This window comes from Perognathus longimembris, chromosome 23 (genome assembly GCF_023159225.1).
Source record: "Perognathus longimembris pacificus isolate PPM17 chromosome 23, ASM2315922v1, whole genome shotgun sequence".
Lineage (NCBI taxonomy): Eukaryota > Metazoa > Chordata > Mammalia > Rodentia > Heteromyidae > Perognathus > Perognathus longimembris.
Window position 1 is genome coordinate 30,269,756 of NC_063183.1, and position 14,365 is coordinate 30,284,120.

At 43.3% G+C, this 14,365-nt stretch overlaps 1 protein-coding gene across 1 annotated transcript; it reads right to left on the bottom strand.

The window, feature by feature from the left end:
- Positions 1-633: 633 nt before the first annotated feature.
- Positions 634-13,468, bottom strand: Terb2 (telomere repeat binding bouquet formation protein 2). The gene is made up of 7 exons (XM_048332859.1): positions 13,395-13,468; positions 13,232-13,313; positions 10,820-10,959; positions 7,542-7,603; positions 5,500-5,585; positions 3,311-3,399; positions 634-907 (listed from the first exon to the last, which is right to left on the bottom strand). The coding sequence occupies exons 1-7, from the start codon at positions 13,456-13,458 to the stop codon at positions 765-767; spliced, it is 666 nt and encodes a 221-aa protein (XP_048188816.1). The 5' UTR covers positions 13,459-13,468; the 3' UTR covers positions 634-764.
- Between the last annotated feature and the right edge of the window lie 897 nt (positions 13,469-14,365).

Consider the following 14,365-nt stretch of genomic DNA (forward strand, 5'->3'; position numbering starts at 1 on the left):
ATTGATGAAACATATTACAAATATTACATACAGCCAGGGGAAAAAGTCTAGCCCAATATCAAAACAACCAAATGATTCTGAATTTCATAAAGTCACATGTTGAGGAACTGAAAAATTCTTCTCCCTTTCCCCATGACCCAGTCCTAAAGAGGAGCTTGTTTTTTAAAATTACATACAAACCAGGTGCCAGTGGCTCATGCCTGCAATCCTAGTTAGTCAAGAGGCTGAGATCTTAGGATAGTGGTTCAAAGCCAGCCTGGGCAAGAAAGTCCTTAAGACTCTTATCATCAATTAACTACCAAGGCCTGGGGATATGGCCTAGTGGCAAGAGTGCCTGCCTCATATACATGAGGCCCTGGGTTCGATTACCCAGCACCACATATACAGAAAATGGCCAGAAGTGGTGCTGTGGCTCAAGTGGCAGAGTGCTAGCCTTGAGCAAAAAGAAGCCAGGGACAGTGCTCAGGCCCTGAGTCCAAGCCCCAGGACTGGCCAAATAAAAACAAAAAAAAACAAACAAGCCCCAGGACTGGCCAAATAAAAACAAAAACAAACAAACAATTAACTACCAAAACCAAAACCAAAAAACACTCTACCACTTGCTCAAGTGGTAACCTTGCGCTTAAAACACACACACACACACAAAAACTCAGAGTCAGTACTTAGGCCCTGAGTTTAAGCCCCAGTACTGGAAAAAAAAATTAAATATGTATTTGGCAACTTTTTGTGGAAAAATAAATGCCCATATGGAAGAACAATTTAACTTAGAATTTCTTCTTCATTTTGGTTTTTATAGCAGACATGTTAATTTCATCTTGAACATGATATGCCAGATATCCTGAGCTTCCAGGAATGAAGTCATGTATCTCCCCAAGGAATTTCTTCATGGCATCAATTGATATATAATCTATAAATAACAGAAAAATATCTTTGAAATCCTACCATACTATCTGCTTTTCAGTGTCTTTGACTTACTAATTTTTAGAAGAATATTTTTCAAAAAGAACTGAGAAGAAGAAATAGTACCAGTAAGAAGATTCTATATGGAATGTGATTCTGTATGGAATGTGATTCTGTATGGATTCTGTATGGATCAGAAATACACTCTCCTCACCCCAGGCCTCCTATTTTTAAAACAAAGATTCCAGATTAGCCCTTTAACTACTGGAAGTCTGATGTCCAGATTTAAGTTGTAATATAAAAGTACCTAAAACAAAATAACCATAACTGCCTTAGAGAGGGTGACCACTTAGAACTACCTGTCCAAAGACCCATTAACAGCACAAACAACTTATCTTCCCTAGAATAGGCAACACTTTTTGGTACTGCTATCTTTAGTGAAAAAAAAAAAGGGAAACTCTATAGTAATGCTCACTCAACAAAGGTTAAAGATGTGAGTAATTGTCATTAATAATCTGGAATAGATATGAATATTAAAGAAACCCTACCCCAAAGCAGAAAACTTAAGGACTCAATGATGTTATGTAACAACTGTTTGAATGATGACACTTTATGTGTAATGCAAATATTTATGGTTTACACTAAAACTGAAATCTAATTTAAAAGTAATTACTATGAAAAAATTATATTAGAGCTCCAGTGATTGGATTTACTACAGCACTATCACCAACATCAACAGTATAAATATGTAATTTAAATTCACAGTTTAAGAATTAACTGTAAATATAACCACACACAACTGGTTAGATTTCTTCTTTTTTTTGGCCAGTCCTGGGGCTTGGACTCAGTGCCTGAGCACTGTCCCTGGCTTCTTCTTGAGCCACAGCGCCACTTCTGGCCATTTTCGGTATATGTGGTGCTGGGGAATCAAACCCAGGGCCTCACGTATACGAGGCAAGCACTCTTGCCACTAGGCCATATCCCCAGTCCCCTGGTTAGATTTCTTTTCTCCCATTTCTGGGGCTTGAACTTAGGACTTGGGTACTGTCCCTTAGATTTTCACTCAAGGCTGATACTCTACCACTTGAGCCACACCTCTACATCCTGGTTAAATCTTTAAATGTATTAATGGTCATTAACTCTTCTTTGTGGTAGAGTGCTTGCCTAGCATGCATGAAGCCCTGGGTTTGATTCATCAGTGCCACATAAACAGAAAAGGCCGGAAATGGCCCTGTGGCTCAAGTGGTAAGCCTTGAGCAAAAAGAAGCTCAGGGAGAGTGACCAGGCCTTGAGTTCAAGCCCAAAGACCAGCAAAAAAAAAAGGCTGTTTTGAATGTTTTCATATAGTAGAACAAAGGGAAGTTCCTAAAAAGTGGCATTTTATGTGGGGTGCCTGTGGCTCATGCCTGCAATCCTAGCTTCTCAGGAGGTTGAGATCTGAAGATTGAGGTTCAAAGCCAGCCCAGGCAGGAAAGTCTTAAGACTCCTATCTCCAGTAACGTGGCTTTAATGGTAGAGTGCTTACCTACCACGCATGAAGCCTTGGGTTTGATTCCTCAGTACCGCATAGACAGAAAAAGGTGGAAGTGGTGCTCAAGTGGCAGAGTGCTAGCTTTGAGCACAGCAAGGCTCAGGGACAGAGCCCAGGCCCTGAGTTCAAGCCCAAGGACTGGCAAAAAAACAAAAACAGTGGCATTTTGGGAGAAAGAATTTTAGATGTTCCTCACTCTTTCTTCTATACCTCACCCTGTACGTCTTCATCCATATCCCCACTTATAATTATCCATATATTACTGGACAGTTTTTATTTGTTTCCTTAAATTTTATCCTCTCAATTTCAGCCTTGTTTATCTGTCTTCTCATATGAAGTAACCATGTAGGAAAGGCATGAGTCATTAATGGGCTTTGGGACACCCATAAGTCTCCTTAAATTACATGTAAATTTGGCTGCTCTGTGTGTGTGTGTGTGTGTGTGTGTGTGTGTGTGTGTTCATTTATGTATGACTGAGGTTGTCCATAAAACTTACATTCCAAATTAGGATATTTAACCTTTAATTAGGACATTAAAATGATGCAAATTATGCTTGAGGCCCTGAGTTTGATCCCCAGAACAAAAAGACCTGATGTCAAAATAATAGGCATACATTCTAACTATGTCATATAAATAGGGTCAAATGTTTACTTTACCTACACCAGTATTATAAGTACAGAAAATATGAGTCACATCCTTGGACCAATTCTGCAGGCTGCTTCTTTAACATATAAATGATGTCTTACATTATCATGTATAATAAAGGAGGCTACACATTTGAAATACAATGGCAGTTTTATTCTACACACTCTTCCTTTGTTTCATCCTTAACTGGATTTACTCTAAATTTTATTTTATATTTATTTATTTATTTTATACCTGTTACCATGTTGTTCACTGGATAATTCTGAAGAGGGAAATACATCTGCTTTTCTGTAACTGGAGTCTTTATAAAGTGCTTTTCTGTGCTATAAAGTAAAACAAATAGATATATTTGATATTGGATTGCATATTACAAATTTTGGATTTATATTACAAGTTAGAAGTTATTCTAGGTGACACACATAGTAATTTTATTGTTTCTGGTGAGACTGTAGTCTTACTGAGTAAATTGTTAACAATGCTAAGACAAGGGCTCATATAGATGTTTTTGGTTTTCCTGGCCATTTCAAAAACCAAATAGTCAATGGCTTAAATATTTATTCAGTATATAGAAGAGAATGAGTCTTTTTTTTAAAGGACCTTTGGAAACACAGTAATTCAGTAATCCTTTATAATTATGTATAGTATTTATGTGTGTGTAAACAAAAGAATAGCATAGTAAGGGGGGGAATGAGGGAGGAGGTAACAAATTGTACAAGAAATGTACCCACTGCCTTACGTATAAAACTGTAACCCCTCTGTACATCACTTTAACAATAAATAAGTAATTATTCAGAAAAAAAGAATAGAATAGTAAACTCTATATAACACTTTCATTGTTAAGCATTCAAATAACTGAAGCTGGGGCTAGGAATAAGGCCTAGTGGTAAAGTGCTCACCTCAAATACATGAAGCCCTGGGCTCGATTCCTCAGCACCACATATATAGAAAAAGCCAGAAGTGGTGTTGTGGCTCAAGTGGCACAGTGCTAGCCTTGAGCAAAAAGAAGCCAGGGACAGTGCTCAGGCCCTGAGTTCAAGCCCCAGGACTAGCAAAACAATAATAATAATAATAATAACTGAGGCTTTCTTAACTAGTGCAGGCATACTTCATCATATTAAATAAAGCAATATCTGGGAAAACCATAAAGTACAATAAGAATTTGAAGTGAGGGGCTGGGAATGTGGCTTGGCAGTACAGTGCTTGCCTAACATGCATGAAGCCCTGAGTTCAATTCCTCAGCATCACATAAACAGAAAAAGCCAGAAGTGGGGCTATGGCTCAAGTGGTAGAGTGCTACCCTTGAGAAAAAATGAAGCTCAGGGACAGTGCCCAGGCCCTGAGTTCAAGCCCCAGGACTGGCAAAAAAAAAAAAAAAAAGGTTCTAGGTAGACACTCATTTAAGGTAAGTTATATACTTAGTGCTTTCTTCCTTTCCACTCCATTTGCTTTCTTTTTTGTTTTTTTGGCCAGTCCTGGGGCTTGGACTCAGGGCCTGAGCACTGTCCCTGGCTTCTTTTTGCTCAAGGCTAGCACTCTGCCACTTGAGCCACAGCGCCACTTCTGGCCGTTTTTTGTATATGTGGTGCTGGGGGAATCGAACCCAGGGCCTCATATATACGAGTGGAGCACTCTTGCCACTAGGCCATATCCCCAGCCCATCCACTCCATTTTCTTTCCTTTCCCCTTCCTCCTCCTTTTCTTTTTCTCTCTCTCTCCTTCTTCTTTCTTTTTAGGATCTCACTAAGATGTAGCTCAAGACTCCCATGAACTCACAATTCTCTTGACTCAGCCTCCCAAATGCTGAGATTACCAGGCCCAAAGTCACATTTTTTAATCATTTTTAATTCTAGATCTGTTTCTGTAAATGGGGATGATAAAATCAATCCCACAGGAAAATCATAAAAATTGTGAGATAGGGCTGGGGATATGGCCCAGTGGCAAGAGAGCTTGCCTCGTATACATGAGGCCCTGGGTTCAATTCCCCAGCACCACATATACAAAAAACGGCCAGAAGTGGCGCTGTGGCTCAAGTGGCAGAGTGCTAGCCTTGAGCAAAAAGGAAGCCAGGGACAGTGCTCAGGCCCTGAGTCCAAGGCCCAGGACTGGCCAAAAAAAAAAAAAAAAAAATCGTGAGATAACAGGGCTGAGAATATGGCCTAGTGGCAAGAGCGCTTGCCTCCTACACATGAAGCTCTTGGTTCGATTCCCCAGCACCACATATATGGAAAATGGCCAGAAGGGGCGCTGTGGCTCAGGTGGCAGAGTGCTAGCCTTGAGCAGGAAGAAGCCAGGGACAGTGCTCAGGCCCTGAGTCCAAGGCCCAGGACTGGCAAAAAAAAAAAAAAAAAAAAAAAAAAAAATCGTGAGATAAACATACAATCAGTGCTTGATGATATCTACAATGAAGTATGTAAATTCAATACCTTTTGAATAATTTTTTTGTGTGCTCTGTTGTTAGTTCACCACTTTCCTTCCGGGTTATTACTTCGTTTGATGTTACTTCCTCATTCTACAGACAGCAAAATGAATCACATTTTAAAAATTCTGCACTGATGAACCAATGTTTTCAAGGAAAAAATATTAAATGACAATAAATATGCCAGAAGTCTTGAACATCTTTATACTTTTAGCCCCATTCAGTCTAGTTTAGTAGGGAAGCTTACAAAATTTTGTATACACACTCATATAATGATATATTACACAGTTTTATACATACATAAAGAAGACCAGATTTTTTTTTTAATTCCAGGTAAGATTACCAAAGGTAAGTAAAACTTTGACTAATGGTCTTATTACTTCTTAGTCTTAAAAAAAATAAAGAAATAGGTATTTTGGATCATGTCTGTGATACCAGCACTTGGTAGGCTGAGGGAGAAGCATTGACTAGTTTAAAGCCTTCTTGAGCTACATAGGTAAATTAATACAGGTAAATAAGACTACATATAGGGGCTGGAAATGCAGGAGAGTGCTTGCCTTGCATGCATGAAGCCCTGGGTTTGATTCCTCAGCACCACATAAAGAAAAAAAGCCAGGGCTGGGAATATGGCCTAGTGGCAAGAGTGCTTGACTTGTATACATGAGGCCCTGGGTTCGATTCCACAGCACCACATATACAGAAAATGGCCAGAAGTGGCGCTGTGGCTCAAGTGGCAGAGTGCTAGCCTTGAGCAAAAAAGAAGCCAGGGACAGTGCTCAGGCCCTGAGTCCAATCCCCAGGACTGGCAAAAAAAAAAAAAAAAAAAAAAAAAAAAAAAAAGTCTACATATAAATCACAGGCACAGGTAAATTTGAGCAAGATGGTAAAAACTTTCCTGCATTTTACACATTTATTGAGTACTACTCATTTAACAAATGATACAGCAAGGAATTAATCAGAATTTGAACCAGCAGCAAATAATTGAGAAATACCATGTACTTATGATTCTCAAGATATTGGTGACAAAAAAAATTGCAACTTTTTAATGTAAGTACTTCAATTTATTCAAAAAAAGGGCTAGAGGCATAGTTCAAGTGGTAGAGCAACTATCTAGCAAGCATGAGACTTTGAATTATAACCCTAATACTGAAAAACAAACACAATCCTCCACCAAAACTTTAGTTTTATCAATGTACTACTACAAAAACAATGTCTAGCCAGATAATATTCAATAAAATCATGCCCTTTAAAATCCTTAAGCTGGCTGATTCCTGTTAACATCTCAGAGGCAAACGTGTGTGTATGTGTGTGTGTGCACGCGCGCACGCTCGCACTACTGCTGGAGCTTGAATTCAGGGCCTGGGCACTTGCCCTTAGGTTTTACATTCAAGGCTGGTGCTCTAGTATTTTATCCAAAGCGCCACTGACATCTTTTTGCTGGTTAGTTGGAGATTAAAAACCTCATGGACTATCTTGTCCAGGTTGGCTTCAAACCATGGTCCTCAGATCTCAGCCTCCTGTGTAGCTAGTATTACTAGCATGAGCCAACAGTGCCTGGCACAAGCAGACTTTTTTGTTTTTTTGCCAGTCCTGGGGCTTTAACTCAAGGCCTGGCACTGTCCCTGAACTTCTTTTGTTCAAGGCTAGCACTAGTGCTTGAGCCACAGTGTCACTTCTGTTTATGTGGTATGGAGGAATAAACCCAGGGCTTCATACATGCTAGGCAAACACTGTACTACAAGCCACATTCCCAGCCTATCAAGTAGATTTTTTTTTTTTTTTTTTGCCAGTCCTGGGCCTTGGACTCCTTTTTCCCTGGCTTCCTTTTGCTCAAGGCTAGCAGTCTGTCACTTGAGCCACAGCGCCACCTCTGGCCTTTTCTATATATGTGGTGCTGAGGAATCGAACCTAGGGCTTCATGTATAGGAGGCAAGCACTCTTGCCACTAGGCCATATCCTCAGCCTTCAAGAAGACATTTTTAACATTATATTGCTTTCAGAAATTTTTGAAATGTTAGGTTCTAGCAAAATATTTTCATTTATTCTTACCTTTTCTGTCTGGAAATGTTGATCTTGCTCCCAAATAAAATCACCAATTTTTCTTCTTATTTCTGTGGTGAGAACAAATTCAATACTTACCAGTGGCTCATTCCTGTAACCCTAGCTACTCATGAAGCCGAGATCTAAGGATCATAGTTAAGACCTAGGCAGAAAAGTTCATGAGATTCTTATCTCCAGTTAACTACCAAAAGGGAGAAGTGGACCTGTGTCTCAAATGTAGAGTAGTAACCTTGAGCAAAAAGCCTCAGGAACAATATACAGGCTCTGTGTTCAAACTCCAGGACTGGCACAAAAATAAAACCTATTTGTACTAATTGGTGAATAACTAATTAATCTTAGAAGAACTGTCTGACCTGATTTGACTTTTTTTTTTTTTTTTTGGTGAGTATGTGCTGGTTCTAGAGCTTAAACTCAGGGCCTGGGCACTGCCATTGAGGACTTTTGCTTAAGGTTATATTTTTGTTCTATCACTTGAGCCACAGCTCCACTTCCAGTTTTTGGTGGTGTACTGGAGATAAGAGTCTCGTGGACTTTTATGCCCAAGCTGACTTCAAACCCAGATTCTTGGATCTCAGCCTCTTGAATAGTAAGGACTACAGGTCTAAGCCCCTGGCACCCAGCAGTCCTGGGGCTTGAACTCAGGGCCTGGGCACTGTCCCTCAGCTTCTTTTGCTCAAGGTTAGCACTCTACCACTTGAATCACAGTGCCACTTCCAGGTTTTTCTATTCAAGTGGTACTCAGGAATTGAACCAAGGGCTTCATGCATGCAAGGCAAGCACTTTACCACTAAGCCACATTCCCATCCCACAAATAGGTGTCTTTTTTTAATAGAATTTGAGACTAATCTATGCTACCTAGTGAGTTCAAGGCCAACTTTGGCTACCTAGAAACACCTGGACTCAAATGAACATTTTTGAATAAATCAATTTTCCCATCTAACCATTAATTGATTTGTATAATTACTTACCATGCTTTAATATAACTAGGTCTCACTGGGACTCCAAGTATGGATGAAAACATTCTTCTGGATTTCTAAGACTTCTTTGTCGAAGTAGTTTTTAAATTTTTTGTGTTTTCTTTTTTCTGCTGGTCCTGGGCACTGGGCACTGTCCCTGAGCTTCTTTTTGCTCAAGCTACCACTCTACCACTTGAGCCACAGTGCCACTTCCAGCTACTGAGGAATCGAATCCAGGGCTTCATGCATGCTAGGCAAGAAACCTACCACTAAGCCACATTTCCAGCCCTTTTTTTGCTTTGCTTTGTTTTTTGTCAATCATGGGGCTTGAACTTAGGGCCTGAGCACTGCCCGAGCTCTTCTGCTCACGGCTAGCCATCTACCACTTTGAGCCATAGTGCTATTTCCAAGTTTCCTGGTGGTCAATTGGAGATCAGAGTCTCATAGACTTTCCTGCCTGGGCTGGCTTTGATTCTCAGATCTCAGCCTCCTGAATAGCTAGGGTTATAGTCCTGAGCACTGGTGCCTGGCCTTGCTTTTGTTTCTAATACTCTCCTCACTAGGATATGATATATAGCTTCAATCTCTCTATCTGTATATAAACCTGTATTTATCAGTAAACAAAAAACACATCATGAATTAGGCAACAGCCATGCAAGGTGGCTCACACCTATAATCCTAACTACTCAGGAGCTTGAAATGTGAGGATTGGGATTCAAAGCCAGCTTGAGCAGGAAAGTCCATGATACTCTTATCTCCAATTAAACATCAAAAAGCCAGAAAGAGAACTGTGGCTTAAGTGGTAGAATGCTAGCTTTGAACAAGAAGCCTCAGGAATGGTACCCAGATCCTGAGTTTAAGCCCCAGCACACCGGCATGCACACACACACACACACACACACCAACAACAACAACAATTCAAGATTTTAACAACCAGATTTTTAAAAAATCTGATATTGAAGTTATCTCTGAAAAGCTAGGTAGAATCTGAGCAAAACAATATGAAAAGATGTGCCAAGCAGGAAAAATGGAAAGAACCAATCTCAGAAGCAATTTGTTTTTGGCCATGGGGTTTAAAATGAGGGTCTGGGTACTGTCCCTGACCTTTTTCGTTCAAGGATAGCACTCTGTCACTTTGAGGCACAGCACCACTTCCAGTTTTCTGGTGGTTAATGGGAGATAAGAATCTCATGGGCTGGGTGCCAGTGGCTCATGCCTGTAACCCTAGCTACTCAGGATGCTGAGATCTGAGGATTATGGTTGGAAGCCAACCCAGGCAAAGTTCATGAGACTCTTGTATCCAATAAACTATTCAGAAAAAGGTGAAAGTGGTACTGTGACTCAAGAGGTAGAGTGCTAACTTTGAACACAAAGAAGCTCAAGGGCAGAGTTCAGGCCCTGAGCTCAAGCCCCAGTATGGGAGGGGTGGGGGGTGCATGGGCTTTTCTGCTCAGGTTAGCAAACTGCAATCCTCGGATCTCAGCCCACTGAGTAGATAGGATTTACAGGCATGAGCCACTGGTGCCCAGCTCAGAAGCAATTTTTTATTTGTTTTCGCACTTCACAGTGTTGCCGAAATAATGTGAAAGTACTTTCAAAAGTATAAAAAGTCCAAATATATGAACTTATTACCATAATTAATATTTGTATGTGTGTGTGTGTGTGTGTGTGTGTGCGTGCGTGCTGGTAAGAGAGGTTGAACTCAGGGCCTTGTAAGCTCTTGCTTGGCTTTTTTGCTCAAAGATGATACACTTCAACTGCTGGCTTTCTATTGGTTAACTGGACATAAGAGTCTCACAGACTTATTTGCCTGGACAGGCTTTGAACCATGATCCTCAGTTCTTAGCTTCCTGCATAGCTAGGATCGCAGGCATAAGCTACCAACACCTAGTTTGTAACAAATATTTGAAGAAGAAATTTCAGAAGAATGGAAGAGGTTCAAAACTAGTAAAGAATGCATTTATTAAATGCTCCTCATGTCCTATACCTTAATATAATCTTATTTTTACCTCAAAACAACTTGAGACAAGATAGCTTTGAGGGCAATATGTGTGTCTGTCTTATTCATCACTGAAAGCCCAGCATGTGGATTAGAACTTGTCATGGGGTAGGGTTTAATAAATGTGTGAATGAATAAAACTAGGATACACACCCAAGGTAATCTGGCCCAAAGTCCATGCTTTTTCCACTCATGCTAAATTGTGCAAAACTCAATGTTTTCTGATTGAGAACAAAAAGTAAAACTTGATTGGGCTGACAGGGATTAGCTGGATTTGGCAAATAGAGACTGGGTAAGTGATATTTGCTAACCTTTTTGGAGACAAGCAGGAGGAAGAATGAAATGACCTAAAGCCACAGAGTTTTTTATTTCAGCATTAGCTACTGCAGAGAGATAGTAGGCATGAAAAACAGTTGCATTGTCTTCTATGTAGTCAAGGCTGTGATATATTCTAGGAGAAAGAAAGGAAATCTTTTAGATTATGAAATAAACAATGTGTCAACTTTTCAAAAGAAAAAATAAATGACTGGAAGTCGGGACACTTATGATGATCTTTTGATCTTTTCTCCCTGGCAGGAAAGAAACCTTTTTTTTTTTTTTTGGTAGTGCTAGGAATGGAACCTAGGGCCTTGCACATGCTAGGCAAGCACTCAACCACCGAGCTACATCTTCAGCCCAAGAGTAAACTATTACTTCATTTGGGGGACTGAATCTAGGCAAACCTCAGCTTTAGAAAGTTAAAAAAGGACCGTATAAATTTAGAAACTTGACCTAAAACAGTAATTAACTGAACATCAACAGTAGATTGGACATCAGCAGCTTATAACCATAGTGTCCTCATAGTTATTGCCATTATGAAGGATAAGTTAATTCTGAGGTAGGGGGCAGGCAGGACATGCTGTTAGGAAAGCTTTCACAAATAGAAAACTAGAAAAAGTAGCGAGAAGAGGGAAGACCATTAAAGAAACACACACACACACACAGAGTACATGAAGACCCAAAAGACATAAAGGTGGCACAATAATCAGAGTTCAGGCAGACTGGATTATGGAAGACATGAGAAAAACTGGAAAATAAACACTGTATTCTTTAGCCAAAATCGAAGTCTGTAAATAATCAGAAGGAAGACAGGAGGAAGGATGAGAGACCATGAGCAGATCAGTGCTTAGCAAACTCAATCTAACAGCAAGATGAAGGGAGATTGCAAAAGACAGATTCTGGGTGACATAATTACAGTGAGGTGTGGGCAAATAGCAGTTAGAATGCTACTTAAATAGTAACAATTAGCCTGCAATTACAATGCTACTAAAATGGCAACAGTTAGCCCTCTTGGTGGCCCATGCCTATAATCCTAGCTACCTGGAAGGCTGACATCCAGAGGACGATAGCTGTGCAAAGATAGCCTTGGGAAAGAAAACATTAGTGAGAACTCATTTCAACCAATAGCTATATATGGTGGTTCACGCCTGTTATCTCAGCTACACGGGAGGTGTAAGTAGGACAATCCCAGTCTATAGCTGGCCAGGAAGGAAACACAAGACCCTACTTTAAAAAAAACAACAAACAACCCTAAGCAAAAATGGCTATACGGCTATGGGGTGGTGCTCAAGTAGTAAAGTGACTCCTATCAAGTTTGAGTCCCTGAGTTCAAACCTCAGTACTGCCCATCCTGAAAGTAACCATTATGGGAAGGTGATCCATGGTATTCTACCAGTGACAGATTCACAGGCATAGTTTGATATTCGAAAGATGTTATGAAAGCCAGATGCCAGTGGCTCATGACTGTTATCCTAGCTACTCAGGAGGCTGGGATCTGAGGATCGAAGTACAAAGCCAGCCCAGGCAGGGAATTCCCCATGAGACCTTCATCTCCAGTTCACCACCACCACGGGTCTTTGGGGAACCCCTAAAATCTGGGCTTAACACCACTACCACCAAAAAAATAAAATAAAATAAATCCAGAAATGTATCTGTGGCTCAAGAGGGACAAAGCTCAGGGACAGTGTCCAGGCCTCTGAGTTCAAGCCCTAGCACCCCAAAAACAGTCCAGGAAGTTTTCTGTTTGGTGTGTTTGGGGTTTGTTTGTTGTTGTTTTGCAAGTCCTGGGCCTTGGACTTCTTTTTTTTTTTGGCCAGTCCTGGGCCTTGGACTCAGGGCCTGAGCACTGAGCCACAGCGCCACTTCTGGCCGTCTTCTGTATATGTGGTGCTGGGGAATCGAACCCAGGGCCTCATGTATGCGAGGCAAGCTCTCTTGCCACTAGGCCATATCCCCAGCCCCGGCTTGGACTTCTGAATGTCTTTGAGCTGCTGTTTACTCAAGCACTCTACCACTTGAGCCACAGCGCCACTTCCGGTGTTTTCTGCTTCTGTGGTGCTGAGGAATCGAACCCAGGGCTTCATGCATGCAAGGCGGGCACTCTACAGCCAAGCCACATTCCCAGCCCACCAGGGAGGCCCAGGTGTGGAAAAAACACATGGGATCCGTGATGAACTGCTATGGGGCGGTCACACTTGGCTTCAGACACCGGATGTGGGGGGCCCCCCCGGGGGCGGGGGAGCTCCAGGACGGCCACGTGGCGTGGCGATGGGAAGGGAAGCACACTCCCGGAAGGCCGGAGAGCTGCTCATCTCCAACCGAACCCCGTCCCCAGCGTGGCCCAGTGGCCCCCGGCCGCCGTCCCCGACGCGCAGGCGCACTCCGGGCGGGTGGCCCTCGGGTACCTCAGCGTGTCTGGGTGCGAGGCGTCGCAGCTGAACAGGAAGTCCGCGGCCCGCCAATCGCTGAGCGTGCCGCCTTCGGCCACTGCGGAGGCAAGAGCGCGCGGTGAGCCCCCCGCGGGCGACCCCCGGCCACCCTCCCGCCCCCTCCGGCCAAGCCCCCTACCCCAGAACCGCCTCAGGTCTTGGCCGACGCTGCCACAGAACCAGCCCCGCTGCCCTTGAAACATGGCGGCTGCTGGCCCGTGGTGAGGAGGTGGGGCAAGGCCCGAGGCTGGGATTGCTGATTGGCTCTCAGGCCCGAAGCCCCGCGCGCGCTGATTGGTTATTGCGAGCAAAAGGCGGGAAAGGCCGGCTCCGGCTGGGCAGCGGTGCCAGCCTGTGGGACCCAGCGGGGAATCCTCCAGGGAGGACACACATATATGTGTGTGTGTGTGTGTGTGTGCCGGTACTGGGGCTTGAACTCAGGGCGTAGGTGTGTAATAACCTAGGGGGTGTGGAAGCCCCGCCCCATGTAGTCATTGCCACGTCCCACTGCGGAGCGTAAAGGGGCGGGGAGGGGGGGGGAACCGGAACCACCGCACACCCCCAGCCTGCAGGGCGATATAAGAGGGCGGGATTTCCGGGAGAAGCTGAGCAGTGAGGGGACCCCGGGCCTGCTGACGGAGGAGGAGGAGGAGGAGGCCTGAACCCGGGGCCTGCAGAGGATGGAGGCCGCAGCGGCCTAGCTCTGGGCCTTCGGAGCCGAGGCCTGCTGAGAGCCAGAGGCCCGAGGAGAACGGACAGAGGAGCAGAGCGGAGCCGAGCCGAGAAGAGCCTGAGGCCTGCGGAGGGGCCCGCAGCCTGAGGCCTGCGTGTAAGTCCGAAGCCTGGTGCCTGTCGGAGCCAGAGCGGACGCAGAGCAGGTAGGTCCGTGGAGAGCGGAGGGCCACAGAGAGCCACGTGGAAAGTGGAGGCCCTCCGAGAGGGGAGAGGCCTGTGGAGAACAGGAGGCCTGCAGAGAAGCCCGTGGAAAGGAAGAAAGGAAAGAAACTCTCCCCCTGGAGGCTGCAACTGCTCCTAGCTGTAGGGTAGCCCAGGGCAGGGCAGTTGCAAACTGACAAATAAGACTCATTTATCACGTTTAACAGTGCTGGG

Excerpts from the sequence above, each read along its gene's own strand:
- Terb2 (XM_048332859.1), bottom strand. The coding sequence starts at position 13,458 with ATGTTTCAAGGGCAGCGGGGCTGGTTCTGTGGCAGCGTCGGCCAAGAC. Across the intron at positions 10,960-13,231 it reads TCGCACCCAGACACGCTGAG|AATATATCACAGCCTTGACT; the intron begins GTACCCGAGGGC and ends TCTTTCTCCTAG. Across the intron at positions 5,586-7,541 it reads AACATTTCCAGACAGAAAAG|AATGAGGAAGTAACATCAAA; the intron begins GTAAGAATAAAT and ends TGCTGTCTGTAG.